This window comes from Dendropsophus ebraccatus, chromosome 1 (genome assembly GCF_027789765.1).
Source record: "Dendropsophus ebraccatus isolate aDenEbr1 chromosome 1, aDenEbr1.pat, whole genome shotgun sequence".
Taxonomy (NCBI): domain Eukaryota; kingdom Metazoa; phylum Chordata; class Amphibia; order Anura; family Hylidae; genus Dendropsophus; species Dendropsophus ebraccatus.
Genome location: NC_091454.1, coordinates 203,618,033 through 203,645,229, shown reverse-complemented (window position 1 = coordinate 203,645,229; position 27,197 = coordinate 203,618,033). Strand labels below are relative to the sequence as shown.

General features: G+C 45.4%; 1 protein-coding gene across 3 annotated transcripts; it reads left to right on the top strand.

The window, feature by feature from the left end:
• The first annotated feature begins 99 nt into the window (after positions 1-99).
• Positions 100-27,197, top strand: LETM2 (leucine zipper and EF-hand containing transmembrane protein 2). 3 transcript variants are annotated; one of them, XM_069945065.1, is made up of 11 exons: positions 100-283; positions 3,331-3,399; positions 4,129-4,507; positions 5,964-6,107; positions 7,731-7,871; positions 8,589-8,792; positions 9,683-9,802; positions 9,899-10,015; positions 19,678-19,764; positions 20,732-20,791; positions 26,992-27,197. In XM_069945065.1, exons 2-11 carry the CDS (start codon positions 3,353-3,355, stop codon positions 27,049-27,051), a joined length of 1,359 nt encoding a protein of 452 aa, XP_069801166.1. In that variant the 5' UTR covers positions 100-283; positions 3,331-3,352; the 3' UTR covers positions 27,052-27,197. The 3 variants fall into 3 exon arrangements, with proteins under 3 accessions (XP_069801166.1, XP_069801158.1, XP_069801174.1); XM_069945057.1 differs by having other exon boundaries at positions 100-318; XM_069945073.1 differs by lacking the exon at positions 26,992-27,197 and adding an exon at positions 21,643-22,583 and having other exon boundaries at positions 102-318.

Here is a 27,197-nt window from a genome sequence, read left to right as displayed (position 1 = left end):
GCAAGTGAAGTGACGTCACGAGTTCAGACTCTCCTCTAACGCTGCTCAGGAAGGCCTGTACGCCCCGCCCCTGCTCTTTAGTGATTGGTCTACAGAGGAGGCAGTGGAGGCTGTGGAGGCTGTGCGCACGTTCTGATTGGCTGAGACGCGTCTGCCGGTGGCCCGGTTGTTGATGCCTATGGCCCAGCAGTGGAGGAGGTGATAGTAAGGGACGAAGGAGGAGACCGGGGAAGTGGAGTCAGGACACACCGAGGACTTCAGGGGAAGAAGGAGCCGGAGAGAGGTCTGTGCCGGGGGATGGACCGCAGGCCTAGTGAGGTATAGACGGCTCACTGGGGCTCGGGGAGTTATATATGGCTGTATATCTATCTATATATATAGCAGAAGGTGACGTCACTAGGCAATTCTACTGCTCTGCCACCTAGTGGCTGCAAGACCCTGCTGTAGGGTATTAGTTGGGTCCCATCTACAGCTCTCTGTGCCCTCCTGGCACTCTCAGAATGGACAGACCATAGATATACCTTCCTGTAGGCTGTATCCCACTATATACCTATCTATATGGGTAATATATGTATCCCACTATATACCTATCTATATGGGTGATATATGTATCCCACTATATACCTATCTATATGGGTGATATATGTATCCCACTATATACCTATCTATATGGGTGATATATGTATCCCACTATATACCTATCTATATGGGTGATATATGTATCCCACTATATACCTATCTATATGGGTGATATATGTATCCCACTATATACCTATCTATATGGGTGATATATGTATCCCACTATATACCTATCTATATGGGTGATATATGTATCCCACTATATACCTATCTATATGGGTAGTATATCTCACTATATACCTTCCTGTATGCTGTATCCCACTATATACCTATCTATATGGGTGATATATGTATCCCACTATATACCTATCTATATGGGTGATATATGTATCCCACTATATACCTTCCTGTAGGCTGTATCCCACTATATACCTATCTATATGGGTGATATATGTATCCCACTATATACCTATCTATATGGGTAGTATATCTCACTATATACCTTACTGTATGCTGTATCCCACTATATACCTATCTATATGGGTGATATATGTATCCCACTATATACCTATCTATATGGGTGATATATGTATCCCACTATATACCTATCTATATGGGTGATATATGTATCCCACTATATACCTTCCTGTAGGCTGTATCCCACTATATACCTATCTATATGGGTGATATATGTATCCCACTATATACCTATCTATATGGGTAATATATCCCACTATATACCTTCCTGTAGGCTGTATCCCACTATATACCTATCTATATGGGTGATATATGTATCCCACTATATACCTATCTATATGGGTAATATATCCCACTATATACCTTCCTGTAGGCTGTATCCCACTATATACCTATCTATATGGGTGATATATGTATCCCACTATATACCTATCTATATGGGTAATATATCCCACTATATACCTTCCTGTAGGCTGTATCCCACTATATACCTATCTATATGGGTGATATATGTATCCCACTATATACCTATCTATATGGGTAATATATCCCACTATATACCTTCCTGTAGGCTGTATCCCACTATATACCTATCTATATGGGTGATATATGTATCCCACTATATACCTATCTATATACCTCCCTGTATGGGTGATGTATCTCGCTATATACCTCCCTGTATGCTGTATGGGTGATGTATCCCGCTATATACCTCCCTGTATGCTGTATGGGTGATGTATCCCGCTATATACCTCCCTGTATGCTGTATGGGTGATGGATCTATCTACGTATCTACCTGTATAGTGATGCATCCCACTATATACCTCCCTGTACGAGTGATATATGCCACTACATACTTCCCTGTATGCTGTAGGGTTGATGTATCCCGCTGTATACCTACCTATATGGGTGAATTATCCTGCTATATACCTCCCTGTATGCTGTTGGCTTGATGTATCCCGCTATATACCTCCCTGTATGCTGTATGGGTGATGGATCTATCTATGTATCTACCTGTATGGTGATGTATCCCACTATATACCTTCCTGTATGGGTGATGGATCCCACTATATACCTCCCTGTATGGGTGATGTATCCTGCTATTTACCTCCCTCTATGCTGTATGGGTGATGTATCCCCCTATATACCTCCCTGTATGCTGTTTGGGTGATGTATCCCCCTATATACCTCCCTGTATGCTGTTTGGGTGAGGTATCCCCCATTTGCCTCCCTGTATGCTGTATGGGTGATGTATCCCGCTATATACCTCCCTGTATGCTGTATGGGTGATGTATCCCGCTATATACCTCCCTGTATGCTGTATGGCTTTGGCTTCTAAAATCTGTCAGATAAATCTGTCTGTGTAAAAGCACCATAAGGGCCCTATTAGATGATTAACGATAAATGATCGCAAACGAGATTGTTTATTGTTAACCTGAAATCGTTCACCATATAACACAACAATAGCCGTTGGTTCCGATTGTTATAATGATCTGATTGTTATAATGATCTGATCCCAGCAAAAGAAGGAACAATGTGGAATTACACTGAACCATAAACGATAATTTTAGGGTCAAATCTAGATCAACAACGCACAAATGATTTTTCAGTCCTTTCCTGCAATTACACAGGACAATTATCGTTTAAATTCGAACGATAAAACGATTTTCTGCTCGATAATCCTTCCGTGTAATAGCTGCCTAAGGACTTCGGCTCCATTGAAGGGCATGCTCATAAATGTGTGGCCACCATTTACCCAAACCGAGGACCCCTGAGTATGCCCTCACCCGACAATGGATGCCAGTCTGATGGGGACTCTTTGTTGGGCTAATGTCACCCTATGAACAGATGTAACATGTACACGCTAAACGTACGTCACCTACGTGATGGGAGGCTTATGTGGCCTGCTGTAGTAAATATTTGCACTGCCCCAGCTGGTGGGGGGTAGTAGTGCAATGTCAGGGTATTCCTGTCTCTAGTCTATCAGTCACTGTTTATTGTCACTATAGACACTGTGGTTATTGGAGTGAACTGTACGTTATTGGTGTAGCCATAGTCTGTCGGGCATGCTGGGAACTGTAGTTCTAAACTAACCGGAATGTTTTGTTAAAAAAAAAAAATCCAACAGCTTAGAAATCTGTTTCTGGTTTCTCATAATAATGTGACGTTCAGGGGTCTGAGAAAGCTGGATGACGGCTCTGGGGGGGGGGCTGTGATAGGGGAAGTATTGGTCATCGCCTCTCTGATACAGATCTCCTTTTCTTGTCTTGTCAGGTCTAAAGTGCAGTAAGAAGACATGGCCACGTATACCTGCAGTGTTTTCCTGACTTCCCTCAGATCCAGGTAAGAGGCTGCTGCCGCTCACACAGCTGAATCTACAGTCAATTGTAAAAGGGTACTGTGGAGAATTTTATTTTATTTTTTTAATCAACTGGTGTCAAAAAGATATACAGATTTGTCAAAAAATCTCAAGTCTTTCCATATTTATCAGCTGCTGTATGCCCTGCAGGAAGTGGTGTATTCTTTCCAGTCTGACACAGTGCTCTCTGCTGCCACCTCTGTCCATGTCAGGAATTGTCCAGAGCAGCAGCAAATCCCCATAGAAAACCTCTCCTGCTATGGACAGAGGTGACAGCAGAGAGCACTGTGTCAGAATATCACTTTCTGACACCAGTTTAGTTGAAATTCTTTTTCCCGGAGTACCCCTTTAAAGAGAAGCTTTTACTATGTTTTATATTACTGTGCCGGGAGACTTCTCCCCTCATTCACTTATCCCTTTTGCCCCTACTCCATCTTCCCCCTGCTTCCTCCTCTTGCTCCGCACAACCTGTCTGCTCCTGGCGATTCCTCTCTTGTCCTCTCCCACCCTTGGTGCCCTTCTTTCTCTCGCTCCTCTCTTTCGGCATGCATGATAGAGAACTGAGATCCCCAATCTTCATGACAATTGTAATGGCTATGATGGGAAGCTGATCAGCTCCCAGACGGCCTTCTCTCTACTAGTGAGGGCTGACAGACTAGCAAGGGCAAAGCATTGATCTATTATATTGTAATTGTCTATTTGATCACTTACAGGAGCTGTCGCCTTGTCCTTCAGAAGAACAATTGTCCGCTCTACTCCACCTTATCCCATCACCAGAATGGGTGGCTGCCTCCCATGGCAAGATGCTGGACTCACACCAACCTTATGTACCCCACCATCAACCCCCGCCACTTCCACACCTCAGTGTTACAGCTGCAGAATTTACAACCACCACCACCACCGCCTCCTTCTACGCCAGAGCCAGAAAAGGCCCCACAGGTTGTCCGGAAGTCTATAGGCCAAAGAGTGGTGGATGAGATTAAACACTTCTACCATGGTTTTCGCCTGCTGTGGATAGACACCAAAACGGCTGCTCGCATGGTGTGGAGGCTGTTACATGGCCAGGTGCTGACCCGGAGAGAGAGGAGACGGGTACGGTAATATACGCTCCTACTGCGAAAGCGTCTCTCCTCTGGAGTATCTGACATGTCGCATGGACCTTGGATTTAATTGTGCAATGCCTCATTTATCCTCTAGAGGCGCTGTAGGGGAATTAAACACCTGCAGCATTAATCACTTATAAATAATGGTAGCTGCGGGTTCCGGGACTGAAACGATCATCGGCTGATCGTCTCTTTAGGCCCAGACCTAAAATCATTGGCTGCTGACCGCGCATCGCTACGTGTAATAGTAATGTGTGGCTGATGGTTCCCCAGACAGTTAATATATTACCTATCCATGCTCCTGGTGTTCTCCTGCGCTCTGCATGTGTCCTAGCACCGCACGCTGTGGCTTCAGAGTGGCCGGTCTGAGCTGACAGACCACTAAGCCAATCACTGGTTGCGGTCCCGGACAATGGTTGGCTGAGTGGTCTGTCAGCTCAGACAGGCTGCTCTAAAGCTGCAGTGCACGGTGTCGGGACGCATTCAGAGCGAAGACAGGTATATATTAAAGTGTCACTGTTTTTTAATTTTTTTTTTGCAGATATCAATAGTACAGGCGATTTTAAGAAACCTTGTAATTGGGTTTATTAGCTGAAAAATGGATTTTTATCATGAGAAAGCTGTTTGAAGCTCTCCCCCCTGTCTTCATTGTTCTCTTTGGAGAGGGGAGGGGTTGAGGGAGATGAGGCACCAAAACAGGACAACAAAGAGTTAATTTACAGTTACATCACCGCGCTATCTCCTCTGACGTCAGCTCTGCCGGCGACTAATCTCCCCCCTCCCCTCTCCATAGAACAGACAGAGTCCGACTGATGTAAAAGAGTTGAGATTTCCTGATAATGAGCAGTGGATGAGAGAAAGGAGGGAAGGGGGACATGGGGAAAGGCTTTTTGAATGCAGATAATGGCATATTTGCCTAATGAACCCAATTACAAAGTTTCTCAGAATCGCCTGGACTTTTGATTTCTGCTAAAAAAATGAAACGACAGTGACACTTTAAGTGTTTGGGCAAGGGCTGCACGGACGTTGCTAACGATGTCTGTGCAGCCCTTGCTAAATAATTATTGGGCCATGTAATAGGCTCAGTAAAAGAGCGCTGATGTAGCAGATTTGTTGACAGTATTGATCGGGCCGCCATCGGCCTGTCTAATAGGACCCTCACACACCGACATTGCATCCTCTAGATAGGCCAGATGGCATACATGTTTATTTCCTTTGCCCAACAAAGTATTTCCACTTTCCATTGCCCAAGTGGGTCCCTTAGATACTGTGGTATCTAAGCAGTTTACTGATGGAGACTTCTTGATCTTTTGGGTCTCTTGTGTAGTAACTCTAGTAGAAGGCCGTGTCTGATTTTCTTCCTCTATAGAAATGTCTTGCTGATAGTTGACCATGTTTTGGCTTTTCCTGATAATCTGTAATGGGTGTTTCTCCTGTCCCTTTAGCTGATGAGGACGTGCGCTGACCTCTTCCGGCTGGTTCCCTTCATGGTCTTTGTTATAGTCCCATTCATGGAGTTTCTGCTGCCGGTGTTTCTTAAGCTCTTCCCCGAGATGTTACCTTCCACATTCGAATCGGAGTCCAAAAAGGTTTGTTTCCTTATTCTATTACTAGTAGTGAAAACCTTATTGTATTGAGTACTGGAGATTTATTAAAGGGGTTGTCCAGCGAAAATCTTTTCTTTCAAATCAACTGATATCAGAAAGTTATATAGATTAGTAATTTACTTCCATTAAAAAAATCTCAAGTCTTCCCATAGTTATTAGTTACTATATAACCGCAGGAAACGTTGTTTAATTTCTGACACAGTGCTCTCTGCTGACATCTCTGGCCGAGACAGGAACTCTGTCTTGGTTTTCTATGAATCCCCATAGAAAACCTCTCCTGCTCTGGCCAAGACAGGAAGTGTCCAGAGCAGGTCAGCAGAGAGCGCTGTGTACAAATCTATATAATTTTCTGACACCAGTTGATTTGAAAGAAAAAGGGGTTATCCAGGATTAGAAAAAGCACAGCTACTTTGTACTTTTTTACACAAACAGCACCACACCTATGCTCGGGTTGTGTATGGTATTGCAATTAACCTTTATTAACTTCAAAGAGGATGTTCCATCAGGTACATCCTCTTTAATATGACCTACGGATCGAACGGTGCACAAGGAAGCCGGTGCCGCGGTCCGTTTTTTGAACCGCGGCCCGGTTCCCGTGTACTGCGCCATTCTATCCATGGGTACCAGGCTGGGGCTGAAGCACAGGAGGCGGGCCAGCCCGCCCCCAGTGGGAGGGAATACCCTCCCCTCTATCAGGCTACGGTTCAAAAAACAGACTGCGGCACCGGCTTCCCCGTGACAACGCCGTTCTATACATGGGTTATATTAAAGAGGATGTATCTGATATATATTATATTAAAGAGTGCTGTCTGCGCTTACGTCGTTTACCGTGCGAGATCAGGAATGTGATTAATAGTTCGGGCAATTACGCGCGCGGTGATACCAAACATGTTTGTTTGTTTATTTTTTTTTATTTATAACATGGGGAAAAAGGGGGGTGATTTTTTTTCAACACTTATACTAGAAGCCCCCCTGGGGTGAGGGTTATTCCCCCCTGGGGGACTTCTAGTATAAGTGCCCTGATCTCTCATTAAGATCTATGCTGCATAGATATACAGCATAGATCAATGAGATAGGCACTCGATTGCTTCCGGCTGCTGCAGCCGGAAGCAACTGAGTGCTGAGCCGGGATCAGCGCCATTACGACACAGACCCCGGCCGAGTAAAGACACGGGGATCGCTCCTCCTGGACAACGTCCTGGGGGGGCGATCTCCGTCATTAGACACCAGGGAACGGCTGCATCAGGTATTCGGATGCAGCTGTCATCTTTGACGGCTGCATCCGATTACCTTATTAGCGGGTACGGTGATCGGACCGTGCCTGCTAATAGCCGCGGTCCAGGGCTACATGTGGCATCCGGGACCGCGGCGGTTCAGAGCAGGGTCGCCGCGCGGCCCCGCTCTGAACTCCCTTAACGACCGCAGGACGTAAATACTCAAATACGCAAATGACTCCAGTGCTCCCCCCAATGGGGAAAAATTTCAGTGAACTATGATTTGTATGGGATTGCTGGCAGCATTCCTTTTCATAGGATTACTTGGAAGACAAATGCTGTGTTATCTTGGATGAGTGTGATAATCTATGGACGTTTGGCTTTTTCTCAGGAGGAGAAGATGAAAAAGAAACTGGGAGCCAAATTGGAGATGGCCAAGTTTCTTCAGGAGACGATCTCTGAGATGGCCCGAAGGAACAAAGCAGAGACTGGGGGAGACAGACAGCAGCAGTTCTCTTCCTACGTTCAGCAGGTTGGTATTTCATTGCTTATGTATAGAGGATCTGTCAGCCCTCCTCTGTTATTCCTCCTGGAAATCTATAGGTATCAGTGGGTGTGACTCTACACAGACTGATACTATCAGCACTCATTGGTCAATGCAGGTGCACGCCCCAACTGGTAACACCCAGGTGTCAATATATACAGAAACTTCTAGGAGGAATAACAGAGGAAGAGCAAAAAAAAAACAAAAAAACTTAAAGGGGTTATCCAGCATTGGAAAAACATGGTCCCCTTCTTTCAGTGACAGCACCACCCTTGTCTCCAGTCTGCAGTCTTGGTGGGCTTTTGCAATTCAGTTCCATTGAAGTGAATGGAACTTAATTGCAAAACCCCACCCAAACTGGAGACAACAGTGGTGCTTTCTCTGGTAGAAAGTGGCCATGTGTTTCTAATGCTGGATAAGTCATCTAACAATGTCCAAGAAATGTTATAATATAAGGAATAAACATACTTTAAACATACTGACCAGTCAATGGAGGTTAACAGGTCCATTTAAAGTAGGGTATTTTATCTCCAGAAACAGTGCCACTCTTGTAAGAGGCTATGTCTGGTATTGCAGCTTAAAACCAATCCAGCTCAGCTTTTACCAGACACAGCTGAAGAGTCACTGGCATTCTGAAAAAGAGCAGCCATGCTTATGTTCTATATAAGTTTCACACTCTGCTTGCATCGCATTGTGTCGTTCTAGGTGCGAGTGACAGGAGAACAGCCCACCACGCAGGAGATTGTGCGCTTCTCCAAGCTCTTTGAGGATGAGCTGACTCTGGAGCATCTAGAGAGGTCTCAGCTGGCGGCTCTGTGCAGACTCCTGGAGCTGCCACCAATTGGCACTAATAACCTATTACGTTTCCAGCTGCTGATGAAGCTTCGATCGATAAAGACCGATGATGAGGTAAGATGTGGTATAATGAAAGCGATCATATAATTGGTGGTCTTGTCTTACTTAAAGGGGTTATCCAGGAGTTGCAAAACCTCCAAACTGGAGACAAAAGTTGGGTCTCTGCTAGAAAGTGGCCAAGTTTACCTAACTCTGGATAACCCCTTTTTATACACTTTTTTTTTTCTATTTGCATATTCTGTCTGAATTCAGTTACAGGGAATAGATTTAAAGGGGTTATCCAGGCTTAGAAAAAAAATGCCCTCTGGGTGGTGCTGTTTTTGCAAGAAAGTAGCTTTTGCTTTATTTTTAATCCTGGATAACCCTGTTAAAGACAGGGGTCTTGCCTGGACAGCCAGAACAACTGGGGAAGCTTTCATCTTCGTAACAACCTATGGCTAAAGGGGCCAACATGCATCCTGGAACACTTAGGGGCACTTTAGAAGAACAATGAAGGCTTTTCTGAGACCAAAGTTCTGTTATACAGTCGCATTGTCCTGTAAAGGAATCCATGTTTCTGTTCGCTTACTAAGACATAGACAAATTTCTTTTTCTCGTGTCTGTTTCCTTGTCTTCTGCTGACCACATCAACTATGCTTGCTCCTTTCATGCTTAGTGCGTAACCTGTGCTGTCTCTTCTTAAAGGAGTATTCCCATCTCCCTTATCCATAGGGACAAGCTTTAGAATAGCTAGGGAGGTATGGTAGGCTTAGCTGAATATGGCCTCGATGCCAGCGCCAGGAAAACCATAGGTGATAACTAACAACTACCATGCACTAGTGTGCCATAAAAGCAAGCGGTACATTTCCTGGGAGGCTTTGATGCCACCATAATAGATTCTAACATGCTATTTTGTGTCGGGAAACCCAGTTGTAATTGGTTAAACCCTTGTTTTCTCTTTTAAGATGATCTCTAAGGAAGGAGTGAACAACCTGACTGTAGCTGAGCTGCAGGCCGCCAGCAGGACGCGGGGTATGAGGTCTCTGGGTCTCACAGAAGAACAGCTCCGAGACCAATTAAAGCAGGTATAATGGAATCTCCCTCCGCCAGACCCCATCACCTGCGGCTTAGTACTGGTAATGCATAAGACTATCACTTCTATTCTCTATTCTCTTTCCCAGTGGTTGGATCTACATTTAACGGAGAACGTTCCTCCATCTCTCCTGCTACTCTCCAGAGCCCTGTATCTGACTGATGTCAAACCCAAGCCTATTATACCTGTGAAACAGACTGTGGAGGTAAGTCACCCAGGTATATGAGAGGGCGTAAGCATGCTGCTAGCAGTCGTTCCCCCAACCTGCCCTCTGGGGTTTTCTTAAAGAGGCCATTGTTCCCAGAAATACTTTTATGGAGAACAACATTAGAGTGCAGTAAAGAAGCGGTTCCCTCACCTCGACGGATGCGTATTTCAAATCAAGATATATTGTGTTTTTCACTTTATAAGACGCACCCCTGGTTTAGACAACTGAAAACGGGGAAAAAAAATATTTCATGCTAACTCAATTCCCCTGCTAGATCGGTGCTCATTTACTGGATCTATTAGACGGCCGTAATCGGGCAGTAAGGGCTACATGGACATCGTTGGTGATGTCCATGCAGCCCTTGCCCAAACACCTTACCTCTCCCCGCTTCCAATCTTCTCCGCTGTGCTCCGCAGCTTCCCGGCCCCGACTGCAGCAGCTTCTGAGCTGCCTGTCAGCTGACAGATTACTCAGTCAATCACAGGACGGGACAGTCGCATCCTTGGATTGGCTGAGCGCCTATCAGCTGACAGGCCGCTCAGACTCCACTGCTGCCAGGATCAGGAAGCTGCGGAGCACAGGAGAGAAGACCGGGAGCAGGGTGAGGTAAGGTATCAGGTGTTTGGGCAATTGTCAGACACACATCGCTATTACACCTAGTGATGCACGGTCTGCTTCCAAGGATTTTGGGTCCAAACCTAAACCAATGATCAATTGGTGATTGTTTCATCGGCTGATTGTTGTCTCTATTACACGGAGCAATACGTGGCTGGATTCGGACGATTATCGCTCCATGTAATAGGGCTCCAACACTCTCCATGACATTATACCAACACACACAGCTTTGCAGCCTGCACAGTACACACCCAGCTCTGCTACATCAAAACACATTGCATCAATATACAGGCACACCTCTGCTACATCACCATACACAAACAGCTCTGCTACATACAGACAAACACATTCAAATACAGATTGTCCCTCCCTACGGTATCTGTAATATGGTAATTCCATTATTATGACATCTATCTATCTCCATTCTCCTACCCATCACCTGGGCACAACACTCATGCCAACATGATAACCTAGTAAGGAGTCTGTTACTGATGATGGTGATTTTGGCAACTTGACCTCTTACGGGGGTTATCCCAGGATTAGAATACATGCTCAGCCATGTAGTTACTGATAATGGGACTTATGAACGTTGCTGAGTTCAGCGTTTGAAATGTAGACAGTGAGTGATGCGGTGGTGGAGCATGTGTGCTGCTGCTTCTTCCCTCAAAACCCATGTTGAGCTCCATTCTCGTGATCAGCGGATATTCCACTGCTTGCGCTAGTTGATCAGCTAGTTGTCCTTATACTCTGCATAGGGGAACTCAAGATAACCCGTTTAAAGGGATCAAAAAGTTGGCCAATGGGTGAAAATGCAATAGCATAATAAAAGTCCCACTGGTCACATGATAAATCCTCTGTAGATCTAGTGGTTCCCTGTTACGATCTGTGAGAGATCACGTGCCACAGTGAGTCCTGACCACCATAGTCAGTCACTGGGTTCGGAGGTGACATGCCATGTTTATTATAAGAAGTGTTAAGGCCTTTAAGTTTATGAATGAATTTCTTACATTACTTATCTATACCACAGCAATATGGCATTAGGCAGGTTTCAGCCTGTCAAGGCATGATGGGAGTTGTAGTTTTACAACAGCTGGGTATGGGGGATGCTCCCCTAAATTATATTAAAGGGGTACTCCAGCAGGGGGGGGCACTTTTGTGCTGGGACCGGAGAGAAGGTGGCCAAGGAAAAAGATGTCCACTCACCTCCCCGGTTCCAGCGGCGGGTCCCGCATCGCGGCGCTCCGGTGCCTGATTCCCGGCCACTTCCCGGGTGTCTGAAGCGGGTCCGAGACGTGACGTCTCAGGTCCACTCAGCCAGTCAGTGAAGGAGGCGGAATCTGAGCGGACTTCAAATGGATCCCGCCTCCTTCACTGAGTTGCTGAGCGGACCCGAGACGTCACGTCTCGCTTCAGACACCTGGAAGCGGCTGGGAACCGGGCACCAGAGCGACGCGATGCAGGACCCGCCGCTGGAATCGGGGAGGTGAGTAGACGTCTTTTCCCTCAGCCACCTCCTCCCCGTTCCCAGCAAAAAAGTGCTCCCCCGCTGGAGTACCCCTTTAAAGAGGTAGTTCACAAAAAAAAAAAAATCTTTCAAATCAACTGGTGCCAGAAAGTGGCAGAGATTTGTAATTTACTTCTATTAAAAAAATCTTCCAGTACTTATCAATTGCTGTATGTCCTGCAGGTGGTGTATTCTTTCCAGTCTGGAGAATAGGAGAGGTTTTCTATGGGGATTTGCTACTGTTCTGGACAGTCCCTGACATGGACAGAGGTGGCAGCGGAGAGCACTGTGTCAGACTGGAAAGAATACACCGCTTCCTGCAGGACATACAGCAGCTGATAAGTACTGGAAGACTGGAGATTTTTTTTTATTAGAAGTAAATTACAAATCTCTGGCGCTTTCTGGCACCAGTTGAATAACTTTGGGAACTACACCTTTAAAGAAATAGAACAATTGCTTCTACATGTAGGTTGCTCGCAATAATCAAACCCCACTCTCATTGCTCAGTGTGAGTTGGTCATGGTGCACTCTGACAAGCGCGGCTGACCTGGAGCTATAGGTTTAATTATACCCTAATCCTGTGCAAACACGGCTCTCATTTGAAAGGATTAGGAGAAAAAAGAAGTCCTGCCGCCCCTCTGTGTAAGCACCTGCTCCGACTGGTTATTAGGGGAGATGAGTACAGTGTGTGTCATTGTATGAAAGGACTCATTGTATGGGAGGACTGTACCGCTCAGGGGTTTATGGATGAAGACGTGGGCACACCTGTCTGTGGTACTAATACTAAGCCCATTACCCTAATTACCTGCTGCCACGTATCAGTCTGCTAGGTGGGATCTACCTTACACCTTACATAACACTATGTAGTCTTACATGGAGTGCAGTCCCCATGTATTCCAGGTATAATAAGTGTGCAGGGTGCTTGGTATTAGCGTCATCAAGAACGTATACATCTTTAGCTACAATTTTAGAATATTTAAATTGATGGATCATCAGTATCAGTTTGGTGGTGGTCCGACTCTTGATATGGCTGCCAGTCAGCTGCAGCCGCAGCAATCCAGCAGGTGCCTCCTCCTATTCGTTGTTTACCAGACGCACCTACTCTAAAGGGGTCACCCCAAAATAAACCTTATCTCCTATCCACAGGCTAGGGCAGGGGTAGGGAGCCTTGGCTCTCCAGCTGTTGCAAAACTACAACTCCCATCATGCCTGGACAGCCAAAGCTTTAGCTTTGGCTGTCCAGGCATGATGGGAGTTTAGTTTTGCAACAGCTGGAGAGCCAAAGTTCCCCACACCTGCATTAGGACCTTACTAGCTGATTGGTGGGTTTCCAACTGCTGGGATCTACACTGTTTAGGGAACAGAGGTCTTCTGTCCCCTGAAAGAAGTGACGGGGTGCATGCTCGGGCTCCACGCCATTCATTCTGCACAAGACTTTCAGACACGATGGAGCAATGAATTACAATAAGTTCAGAGATCCTATAGTTGGTAAATAGATTGGTGGCCGAGCAGGCGTGCTGCTCCTCCATTTATTTGGGAAGACAATTGACCTCCGTTTATTTGATTCATGGGGTTCCAGCAGTTGGATCCCCCAATGATTAGTGAAAATTATTATGTTAATTTGTTTTCCCTGAGACCCATTGGCATCACAACATATGGGGTATTTTCGCCCCTGCGAGCCCCTGGGACGAAGGAATTTTAATGAAATAAATAAGCAAAGCTTTAATCCCCTCCTCCAGGAAGTATAATAGGCCCCACCTTCCCCACACACCTCAGTCAAATTATAACGAAAACAATAATACAGGGCGGGTGCCTTGTGATGCCAATGGGTCTCAGGGAAAACAAATTAACATAATAATTTTCACTTCCCTATCGTCCCATTGGCATCACAACATATGGGGAACTAGCAAGTATCCTCATTGGGTGGGTCATTAATTACGGCAGCAGAAAGTACGGATTTAGCAAATACCGTTCTGGATGAACATAGAGACTGTAACCTATAATGGTTGACAAAGGTGGAAACTGAAGACCAGGTTGCCGCCTGACATATGTCCTCAATGGGCACCGATGTGCGCTCTGCCCAACTAGAGGCCACAGCTCTGGTTGAATGAGCTCTAGTGAACTCAGGTGGAGACATTCCAGCTGAAGTATAACAGAGGCCTATACAATCGCATATCCAACGCGATATTGTAGGTTTTGAGGCCTTTTTACCTCTGTTTCTACCAGCAAACAAAATGAAAAAATTTTCCTCTTTACGAAAAATATCAACTCTATTCAGGTATAACCTGATAGATCTGGACACGTCCAACAGTGAGAGATCCAGGACTTCTTCCGATGAAGATGCAGGAGAAAAAACAGGAAGGACCACCGACTGGTTAATGTTGGCGTGAGATGCCACCTTCGGAAGAAACCCTGGAAGAAACTTCAAGATGACCTTATCCTGAGAAAACATTATGTAAGGGGGCGCAGAACCCAAAGCCTGTAGCTCCCCTACCCTCTTGGCAGAAGTAATCGCCAAGAGAAAGGCAACTTTAAACGAAAGGAACTTGAAGTCCGTTTCTTCCAATGGCTCGAACGGCGGAAGACATAGACGTCTTAACACTAGGGATAGATCCCAGGTATCTACCTGTCTCATCAGACTAGGCCTTAGCCTAGTCACAGCCTTAACAAAGTTTTTTACCTCGAGGATCTGAAAGAGACGGCAGTTCAGGTGAGCCGATAGGGCTGCAATCTGTACCTTAATGGATCCGGGTCTCAACCCCTTATCGAACCCCTCCTGCAGGAATTCTAGCAACTGTGGAGTAGATGGTTTTGTAGGGTCGATCTCTTTGGTAGAACACCAGTTCTGAAAAATCTTCCAGATTCGGAGGTAGGATTTATTCGTAGCACTACTTCGTGCATGAGAAAGAGTATGCAAAACTTTCTCAGAAAACCCGGTATTTAGTATGGTCCCTCCAGCCTCCAAGCTGTTAGGCTGAGGCTGGCTAGGTCCTTGCACAGATGATGTCCCTGGGATATCAGATCTGGCTGTAGAGGGAGTTTCCAGAATTCTCCCTTGCTCATGTTCATGAGTAGCGTGAACCATGACCTCTTCGGCCAGAATGGGGTCACCATTATAATTGTCGCCTGATCCAATCGAATCTTCGCTAGAACTCGTGGGATCATGGCGATGGGTGGATAGATGTAAGCCAGCCGAAATGCCCATGGTATGGTCATCGCATCGACTATTGTCGGGTTGTCCGCTGCATATAGGGAGCAAAATCTCGTCAGTTTGGCATTGCTTGCTGATGCCATAAGATCGATTTGGGGAAGTCCCCATCTGCGTGTTATCTGAGTGAACACTCTCCTCGAGAGAGACCACTCCCCTGGGACCGTAAGTCCTCGACTTAGTCGATCCGCCAGAGTATTGTGTATCCCTCTGATGTGCATTGCAGATAGCCTGGACACCCTGGTCTCTGCCCAGATGAAAATCTTCTCCACCTCCTTGAGGAGCAAAGGGGATCTGGTACCTCCCTGTTTGTTCAGGTAAGCAACGCAGGCAACGTTGTCTGTCCTGATCCTTACAGACTTGTGCAATATTATTGGTGAAAAATGAAGAAGAGCAAGATAAATTGCCCTCAGTTCTCTTACATTGGAGGGAAGCATGGATTCTAGGGGACTCCAAAGTCCCGATATTGTTCTGTCCGACAGGTGGGCTCCCCATCCTGTGCCTGAAGCGTCCGTCGTTATGGTGACCCAGTGTGGCTCTGAAATCAAAACTCCATGTTTGACCTGCCTCCACCACATCAGGGATTCTCTTGTTCGTGTGGACAAGGTATGAACTGTGTCCAGATCCTCCAGTCTCCGGCTCCAAACGGCTAGGACCTCTGTTTGTAGGAATCTCATGTGCCACAGTGCCCAAGGCACTGCCTCGGCTGCTGAAGCGAGGAGTCCTAGGAATCTCATAAGGGTTCTTATGGAGACCTGGCGAGGAGGAACAAGAAATTGAGCACCTGCCTGGATTCGTTCGACTCTGGGGGTTGATAAGAATAGTCTCATCTGTGCAGAATCTATCAGAAATCCCAGGAACACCTTGGTTCTGGATGGGACTAGATCTGATTTGTCTAGGTTGATAAGCCAACCCAACTGCCGAAGTATGTCCTGGACATAATTCAACTGCTGATTCAGAAGATTCTGAGTCTGAGCCATAATCAACCAGTCGTCGAGGTATGGGATGATCTTTATCCCCTCCAGACGAAATAGGACCATCATGGCTGACACTATCTTTGTAAATATGTAGGGAGCAGAAGTTATCCCGAATGGGAGAACTCTGAATTGATAGTGTCTTACCTGGCCTCTGAGATGGATGGCAATCCTCAGATATTTTCTGTGCTCTCTTAGAATAGGAACATGGAGATAGGCGTCTTGGAGATCCACCGATGCCATGAAATCTCCCTCTTGGAGGATTGCTCTCACCGACTTTATGTTTTCCATGCGGAATTTTCTTTTCACTATGAACTTGTTTAGAAACCGCAAGTCTATAATAGGTCTCCACCTTCCTGATGGCTTGGGTACGAGAAATACCGGCGAGTACACACCTTGACCAATTTCCAATGGAGGAACGTCTTCCAGCGCCTGTATGGACAAGAGGTGAAGAATCTCCTCCTCCAGAACTATTTGTTTTTCTGGTCTTAGTTTCCGAGAGATTAGAAACCTTGGAGGAGGAAGGAGAGAAAAATGAAGGACATACCCATTGCGGATAAGGTTTACTATCCACAGATCCTTTATTAACCTCTCCCATGCCGGGAGAAACAAACTTAGACGCCCCCCTACCGGGATACTTCTGGCGTCAGAAGTCGGGTTTTTTATTGTCCTTATTAGGCTGCTTGCCTGGTCCTCTCCTGGAATAATTCTTCCCTCTTCCTCTGTACTGGTATCTAGTCCTTCCACGCTGAGGAGATTTGGCTCTCCGAAAGGACTCCCGAGTTTTATAGGATAGAGGAAGAGACTTCCCTTTTTTGTCTGACATCTCTTCCATCAGCCTGTCCAGCTCCGTGCCAAATAGCCTCCCTGGTTGGAATTCCATGTTGCACAACTGAAACTTGGAATTTGCATCACCAAACCAGGGTCTTAGCCATAATGCTCTTCTACCAGCAGTAGACAGAGCCATTGACTTAGAGGCTAGTCTTGTCCCTTGCGATGCTGCATCGCAGAGAAAATCTATGGCCATATTTACTTCCTTGAAGGAGCGAAGGATCTTATCCCTGCTTACCCCCGATTCCAAGTTTTCTTGGATCTTAGCCAGCCAACGCCTGAGGCTTCTAGAAACCTCGAATGAGGATATGGAAACTGCCCCTTGGGCAGCGGCCGCAGTGTAAGATCTCTTAAAGGCCACCTCGACCCTTCTATCCATAGGGTCCTTTAAGTTAGAGCCGTCCTCCGCAGGTAAAACCGTGCGTTTAGATAACTTGGCAATGGCTGTATCGACCTTAGGAGGTTCTAACCACTCCTTACATTGGTCCTCCTTGAGGACATATAAGGTTTTGAACCTCTTACTAAGAACCGGGGCTTTCTCCGGTTTTTTCCACTCCGTTTGTAACATGGTCATAGATGTCTCTCCGACATGAAAAGCCCTAGGCTTTCCCCTGGAGGACTGACCTTCCTCTAATTCTTCAGGATGGATCTCCGCCTGCACCGCCTTCCTTAGCTTATAGATCCTATCAGTGGTGAAGTATCCCTTGAACAGCTCTTTCTCATCTTCCGATGTGGAAGATGACTCAGACGAGGAGGAGGACTTGTCCTGTTGGCTTTTAGACAGAACCGACCCCTAGGGTAGAATAATATATATCAGATTCACTGAGAGGCACCATTTCTCAGCCAGACAATATATACTCACAGGCTGAGAAGTGGAAGGAGATATGCTACGCTTACTCCTCTTCTTGGAAGTATGCTGGACTATTTGACTAGCAGCCAAAGACTTTTGTACATAGTCCTTAACCCACACAACAACGTCCTGGACGTCGGGTTCATCATTGGACCTAGGTTTAGGTCTGCAAGACTCACAGCGAACTGTAATACATATATATATATATATCAACATCCTTTTTCTCTCAAGAAAAAAATGGAATAATCTTATCTGAATAGATGATCTTCATACGGTATTCATATCCGTCCGGCAACGGAGTCTCACAATCTGCACAAGCAAAATGCTTTCTTTTTGAAGACTTTTTACTAGATGGAGTAGTATCCATTTCCGACATCTAGGAAGAGCAAATACATGTTTCAATAGACCTAGTCTAATGAACAAACACCATAGACAGCAATTCCAAACTATGCCACAAGGTGGCAGCAGAGTACTTACTTTCAGTATAGCAGGTAGCTTTACCAAGTAGCTGGAAACAAGTAGTGGTGGATACTGTGTACTCTGCCAAGCAGGAAACAGCACCCAAGATCTAACCGAGATCAGACCTCACTCAGACGGCCACTGTCTCTCTATATATACCTGCAGCTCTGCGGTGGAAACGCACGCACCGCGAGCTGTCCCGAAACCGGAAGTGACGCAGCGCCGACGCGGCGCTGACACGCACGCGTCATGCGTTCCACAGCCCGGCCAAACCGGAAGTGACGTGACACCGCTATGGAACGCACTATGCGTTCCACAGTAACACAAGCTAAAGTAAGCATACCGCAATCATGATGAGCTGGATACGCCATCCTGCTGAATACCGGCCTGATGCGGGATCCTGCGGTGACACCTGGACATCCTGGCAACTCCGCAGGTATCTTAAATAAAGAAATAGGGAGGAGGGAGAGAGTCCCCTAGGGCTTTCAGGAAACGAAGAAAAAAAGACTGAGGTGTGTGGGGAAGGTGGGGCCTATTATACTTCCTGGAGGAGGGGATTAAAGCTTTGCTTATTTATTTCATTAAAATTCCTTCGTCCCAGGGGCTCGCAGGGGCGAAAATACCCCATATGTTGTGATGCCAATGGGACGATAGGGAAGCTGGTTATTCCCTATCCTGTGTAGAGGGGATACTTTTAATAACCCATTTAAAGGTGTAATTCACCCTAAGAAAGGAATTTGTAATTTACTTTTATAAAAAATTCTCAAGTCTTCCAGTACTTATCCTGCAGGAAGTGGTGTATTCTTTGAGATAAGTACTTGATTTTTTAATAAAAGTAAATTACAAATCTCTGGTATTTTCGGGCACCAGTTGATTTGAAAGAAAACATTTTTTGGTGAACTACGCTATCCGAAGGTACGAGTGTTTTGGCGAGGGGTGGGGGGCAGATTGTGGGTACAGAGTCACTTTAAGTGAATTAGACTGCAATACCAGGCACAGCCACTATTAAAGTATGGAGCTGTGCATCATAAGCAAGAGGACATGGTACTTGGGGAGGGTGCCACGTGTTGGTCTTTCACTGGTCTGATTTGGATGGAGTAGCCTAAAGATAGGTCATTGATTTGGTAGTCCTTGAAATAACAATGTGAGCAGTGTATAAAGTAGTTATGATACTCGCTCAGTGCCATCTATGTTAAATATGCTCTATGCATTTACCAGGTACCAAAGAGCAGCTCGTCGGCAGCACCACTTACAGACTCTAAGGAGATGCTTACTGACCCGGCCCCAGTCCTACAAGATGTGCAGGTAATGGAGACCTGTGTGATCTATACCATGAGATCACCGCATACAGTAATGCATCACGTCATGCCAGTGTGTGGCACATTGTTGTGTGGTGTTAGTATTTTATGGGCATTTACAAGTATGAAAAAGTGAAACCAACACAGTCTCCAGCTGTCAGGTTATTACATTTCTATACTTATTTACTAGGGATGGTCCGAACCTGCCGAGGTTCGGGTTCGCATGAACCCGAACGCTCGGCATCAGATTCCCGCTGTCTGCCTGCTCCGTGCAGCGGGCGGATACAGCGGGAGGAACGCCTGGAACACTGGGATACAGCCTATGGCTATGGCTGTATCCCAGTTTTCCAGGAGGTCCTCCCGCTGGATCCGCCCGCTGCACGGAGCGGGCAGACAGCGGGAATCATTACCGAGGTTCCGGGTTCGTACGAACCCGAACCGAACTCGGTTCGGACCATCCCTATTATTTACCATATATGAAGTGAATGCCCCATTTACCATAGTCAAAGATTGCCTTACCCCCTGACAGGCCAGTCAGCCACTCAGCCAGCACGGACACCCTTCTAGCACGGACACCCTTTAGGAAAAAGAGTGTCTGCACCCAATAGACCCCTATGGGTCATGAAATCTATCCGGATTTCCTGATAAGAAATCTGGATAGATTTTCCTGAAGTCTGTACTGGGGACCTAAGTTGTTCTTTTCTATCTCAACATTCCCGGAATCCTTTCCTACAGTTGGGTCATGTGATCTCTGGTGACCCTTTGAAAATTACATGTGTTTCTGTGCTCTTTGTGGGGGTCATCATCTCTGTCAACAGATCCTCCTGTATGATGAAGCTGCGTGGACTGTTCTACACAAGCTCTCCACAGGGGGGAGATAGAACCTTCAATTAGTTAGTGGTGATGATGATTATGCAGCTCCTATCACACACCTCTGTATCTGGTAACTGTACGTTGTCTTTGTTGTCTCACAGGAAGAGAATATTACACCAAAAACGCTCATACAAGAGTCCACACTCCAGGCAAAAGAAAGTGTAAGTCGTGGCAGTAAAGCCCCAGTGTGATGTAAAGCCTGCATGATCTAGGTGTCTGTGTACTTACGTTATAGGGGGGCTCCATCTTCTCGAAAAACCATTGGTGTGTATTCAGACCTGTTTTTTGCAGGCATGGTTATAGTGCTCTGCGTGCCAGCTGCTGTGAGAATAACATTGACTGCAGCTGCTTAAGCCTCTAGTGATGTCACTTTTCCTGGTAATGTCACCTGTGATATTACTTTCCCTTCACAGATAATGTTAGCAGTTTCTTGTAGTGCCTAATATGCTGTGTAATTGTTTAAGGGGTACTCTGGAGAAAACTTTTTTTATCTTTTGAATCAACTGGTGTCAGAAAATCTTATAGATCTGTAATTTACTTCTGTTTAAAAAATCTCCAGTTTTCCTGTACTTATCAGCTGCTGTATGTCCTGCAGGAAGTGGTGTATTCTTTTCAGTCTGCCACAGTGCTCTCTGCTGCCACCTCTGTCCATGTCAGGAACTGTCCAGAGCAGGAGAGGTTTTCTATGGGGATTTGCTACTGCTCTGGATAGTTCCTGACATGGACAGAGGTGGCAGCAGAGAGCGCTGTGTCAGACTGGAAAGAATACACCACTTCCTGCAGGACATACAGTAGCTGATAAGTACTGGAAGACTTGAAAATTTAAACAGAAGTAAATAATTAATATATAACTTTTTGACACCAGTTGATTTAAAAGAAAAAAAAAATTCTCCAAAGTACCGCTTTAATTTTCTTGATCCAGTTTACCTGACGTCTTCCACTATACTTATCGGTCTGTTTCTATTTTTTTATTTTTTTGTTACATAAAAGTATAACTTGGTTGTTCCTACAGGCAAAGGCCAGTGCCAATGGGGTGTAACATGAAGCGGGGACACCTCCCTGTCCTGTTGTGTCACTTTACAGATCATCAGCCTGAAAATGGATGTGCAATATATAAAGACCACTTCTCTGGAACGCTGCTGTATCCTCTGATCGCAGTGTGGCAGAGGTGGAGACCGTTCTCTAGCTGCACCGTAAAGCCATGCTGAGAAGATGGGGTATTTTAAACTTCTAATAATGGACGGCGTGAAAGGCATGGTGGATTATTTCTCACTTCTCCATCTAGTGCTTTCAGAATTATTTTTATAGTGTATTATAAAATTAGAGGATTTGTATTCTTGAGACTGTACTAGCAGAAATATATATATATATACACACCTGCATGTAATGGAGACCGCCCTTCGAGCCAAAGGTGTAGTGACCCAGTAGGTCAGACAGAGAGCGATCTGTAGCTGCCTCAGTGTCCGGTCAGTATTGCAGCTCTCACTGCCTCTAGCACAGCGGGAAGTCCCAGCACAATCTGGAGCACTGAGCTCAGGTCTCTCCCATGGTGCTAGTTTCCACTTCTTACCTTGAACAAGACAAACCCTCCTGAATTAGCCGCACTAACAAAGTAAGGGATAGTAGGAAAAAATGAACATTTTATATTGCTGAATAGCTTGTGGCCTTCTAAAACTGAATTTTATTTCATTCAGGATTAGATAAATCATAGCTGCTTTTCATCCAAAAACAGTGCCGCCTTTGTCCTCTGGTTGTGAATGGTATCACAACTAGGCTCCATTCACTTCAATGGAACGGAGCTGCAAAGCCACATACAACCTGAGGACATAAGGCTTTGTTCACATTGCGTATTTGCCATCCGTTTTGTGTGTTTGCATGTGTGTGTGTGCGTGCGTCCGTTTTGATCTGTTTTACCATTGACTTCCATTATAAAAAAAAAAAAAAGGAACAAAACGGATCCGTTTTTTTAATGTACACAAAAACGTAGTCAACCTCATTTTTGTGTCCGGTAAAAAAAAAAAAGCAGAAAGCAGCCATTATTTAATTTTCTTAAAGAGGCACTGTCGCAAATGTAAATCTTTTACAGAAATCAAACAATATACTTTTATTTATTTTTATTTTTTTTACGTTTTCTATGTTTAAACTAGGTATACATATGGCCACTAGGTGTCTCCCTTCACTGCGCATGTGTATAGACAGTTCATGTTCATGAGGCGCTATTTCGGGCGGGATTACTTTTTTCAGTTGTGGATAGCCCCTTTTAAAGCAGTTGTCTGATATTAGAAAGAGACTAATTTTTTTCCCCCCAAAATGGCGCCGCTCTTGTTCATGGGCCGTACGTGATATTGCAACTCAGCCCCAAAGACATTAATAGCTGTCAGCTGCAATACTAGACATAGCCCAGAGAAAAGAATGGCAGCGTATCTGGAATATAACACTCACCCTTTTTACTGATCTCAGGCAAGCCCTTTAAGGTGTACCAGTGACCGGCAGACGGTGAAGAGGGACGTATTCTTATATTATACTATGTTATATTTTGTAGATTTAAAGAGGTAATCCAGGATTACAAAAATATATTTGCAGCGCCCCTCTTGTCTTCAGGTTGTGTGCGGTTTTGCAGCTCTGTTTAATTAAAGTCAATGGAGATAAGTTGCAATACCACACAAAACCTGAGAACAAGAGTGGCGCTGTTTCTGGAATAATGCAGCTATACTGTCCTAATCCTGGATAACCCCTTTAAATTGTTTATGCAGCTGAGTGTTCCCTTTAAGAAAACTGCTTATTTAATTACTGATCATCTACTTTATGCGTAAGCACACTCCTATTATGCCTGTAAGGCCTCATTCAGATGGCACATCGTACCCACCTGTAACTCTCCGTATCCCGGATGTAACCCCTGACTGAGACCCATCTTACACCACTAAATAGATCCGTGTCAGTGTCGGGGTGTTATACCTGGAGTGCGGATTGTTGGTATATACAGGTACCATACTCCAGCATGAATGAGGCTGATGTGTATGCTATGTAAATATGTATATATGTTTTTGAGTACTGGATTTTAGAGGTTTGTACAGTTTCGGCTCTGACTTGCTATATCTATCTATATATATATATATATATATATATATATATATATATATATATATATATATATATATATATATATATATAATATTCTTGTACATACATTGAATATTTTCCTGCAGTCGGGTATAAAATCACACAGATCTTTAGTGCATTATTTCCCGTGTTTACAGGGTGCACATTATTATTTTATTATTGGACACTATCTTGTCTGTTTTTTATATGTTCTGTGCCGGTCACTATAAGGCGCTGTCTTGTCCTTAATGTTCTGGTAATAAAAGATGACGTCTACTGTTCTTATTTCCTCTGGATTTTGTGATTTAGACTTAGTGTCAGGTGTGGGATGTATCCGAAGCAAACTGATCGGCCGTTGTTAGCTGCAACGGCTCACCGACCTAGAGAGACAATCGTGGTGAGGGGCAGTGGCAGATTATGATCTGATCTGACTGCAGCTGCACATCACTCGGGCCCACCGACAATCATTCCGTGGGTAGAGATGATGAAACCTCGGGATTTTGCAGGTTCGATCGAACTCGAACGTTCCCGAACCTGCAGCATTTGATTCCTGATGCCTTCCCGGGTCGTGGGGAAGGAGGAGACAGCCGGAATACCACCTGGAATTCTGGGATACAGGCTAGGTAATAGGATGGATCCCGGAATTCCAGGCGGTACCCGGGTTGTCTCTTCCTTCCCCAAGGAACGGGAAGGCATCAGGAATCAAATGCTGCAGGTTTCTGCAAAATCCCGAGGTTCCATCATCTCTATCTGTGGACCCCCAAGTGATGTGCAGCTGCAGGGTCGTCTCGGGTGAGAGAGGGGATTTTTATTTCTTATCTATCTAATTACTTTTGCTGAGCTGCTCATGGAGGGGGGACTACACAGGGGACCATGGACTAATGGGGGGGAGGGGGGGCCTGCTTCACAGTGATCCATGGACTAATGGGGCACTACACGGAGCAATCTATTATAGTAGAACTACACAGGGGGCCATCTACTATAGGAGAACCACATAGGGTGCCCCATATACTATAGGGGAACTACACAGGGGTGGGCAACTACTATAGAGGGGACTGCAGGGGGGCATCTATTAGAGGGCTGCAACAAAGGCCGTCTTCTATAGTGGGACCTACAAAGGGGGGAATCTACTATATAGAGAATGTGATGGAAGCAAGTGCATCGCTCTAGTCGGGGGGGGGGGGGGGGAGGGGTACTGTACCATGTGAAACTGAAACTAACAGCATTGTTAAAGGGCAACTCCGGCGTTTTTTTTTTTTTTAGCTTATTTAAAACACATTACAAAGTTATATAACTTTGTAATGTGTCTAAATAACCTCTGGCTCCGATCCCTCCCGGGCGCCATTTTGTGACGATGTTGTCACAGCAGGGGGCGGTCCTGGTCTTTATCCTCTTTGGCAAATGGGACATGAAAAGGCGCATGCGCATCGGCAGCCTTTTCATTGGCTGGACCGCATCCCATAGCTCCCAGCTTGCTTAGCCCTGATTGGCTGAGCTTGCTGGAAGCCATGTGATGCTCTCTAGCCAATGAAAAGGCTGCCGATGCCGATCGTCACCAGGGGGATTGTGAGTAGGATCTGTGTGTCTGTGTTTTTTTTTTTTTTTTTTCCCGTCCCGCCGGAGTTGTCCTTTTAAGGAGCATATCATTGGATCATATTAATGGGGTACTCCAGTGAAAATCTTTTTCTTTCAAATCAACTGGTTTCAAAAAGTTATATAAATTTACTTCTATTTAAAAATCTCCAGTCTTACAGTTCTTATCAGCTGCCGTATGTCCTGCAGGAAGTGGTATATCCTTTCCAGTCTGACACAGTGCTCTCTGCTGCCACCTCTGTCAATGTCAGGAACTGTCCAGAGCAGTAGCAAATCCCTATAGAAAACCTCTCCTGCTCTCCAGACTGGAAAGAACACACCACTTCCTGCAGGACATACAGCAGCTGATAAGAACTGGAAGACTGGAGATTTTAAAATAGAAGTAAATTACAAAGCTATAAACCTTTCTGATACCGGTTGATTTGAAAGAAAAAAATGTTCACTGGAGTTCCCCTTTAAGATTTCCCATTGATACTTTAGCTCTAGTGTCCGTTCCTCTACTCAGTGTAGCGCATCTTCTGTCATCCTTCTCATTTCCTCCCTGAGTGCTGGGGATCTCTAACCTTCTCCCTGCATAGCTGTCTTTGTGTTCCTATTCATATGCACTGTGTATCATGTTCTCCTTTGTAAGCTATAATTTCCCCCAGCTGCATTGGATGGGGTCCCTTCCCCTCCTGTGACTCCTCTGTACATTGGATCACAGTGCTCCCTGCTGTCATCTCCTGACTCCCCACTGTCCGTTTCCTGCTGCTCTATCGTTCCCTTCCATCTGCTTTAATAGACTCTGCAGAAAAGACCCTTTCAGTCCCCGGCTCTGAATAGCAGCCATTTTCTCTAGTTCCATTGCATTCTTCTCCTCACCGTTTTTTTTTTTTTTTAAATTGTAACCAGATTAGTCACTAGTCCAGGGGTAGGGAACCTTCAGCTCTCCAGCTGTTGCAAAACTACAACTCCCATCATGCCTGGACAGCCTACGGCTGTCCAGACATGATGGGAGTTGTAGTTTTGCAATAGCTGGAGAGCTGAAGGTTCCCTATCCCTGCACTAGTCTCTGATCCTACACAGTTGTTTTCCCTGTTCTTCATATTCATCCCCACCATTGTGCGGTCTCAGCTATGAATATATTAAGAAGTCTGGAGAAAATTTTTATTAAAGTATTTCTACTGCATCAAGGCTTCACTTCCTGCATAACATGGTGATGTCACTTCCTGGATAACATGGTGATGTCACTTCCTGGATAAAATGGTGATGTCACGACCCGACTCCCAGAGCTGTGCGGCTGTGGCTGCTAGAGAGGATGATGGCAGAGGGATGCTCAGTGTCCCTCCAGTGCCCTGTGTCCCTCAGTGTCCCTCTGCCATCATCCTCTCCAGCAGCCACAGCCACACAGCTCTGGGAGTCGGGTCATGACATCACCATGTTATCCAGGAAGTGACATCACCATGTTATCCAGGAAGTGACATCACCATGTTATCCAGGAAGTGACATCACCATGTTATCCAGGAAGTGAATCCATGATGCAGTAGTAAGTGCAGAAATAAAAGCACTTTATAAGCATTTCCCGTAATAAGTATATATTGGGGATATGTATAACTTTTGGGGGGCAATACAATAATGGAAATGTATTTGGATACAGCCCAGGTAATAGGCTGTTATCCCTGTTTTCCAGGCGGTACTCGGGCTGTCTCCACCTTCCACACAGAACGGGAAGGGAGCGGGAATCAAATGATCAAGGTTCGAGTTCGAACAAACTTGAAAATTTCCAATGTTCGATCATCTCTACTCATGGGCAGAAAAGACACTATAGGTCCACTTAAAGGGAACCAATCACGCTAAATACGCGGTTACAGCTCTAATTATGTCCCTATATGCCCC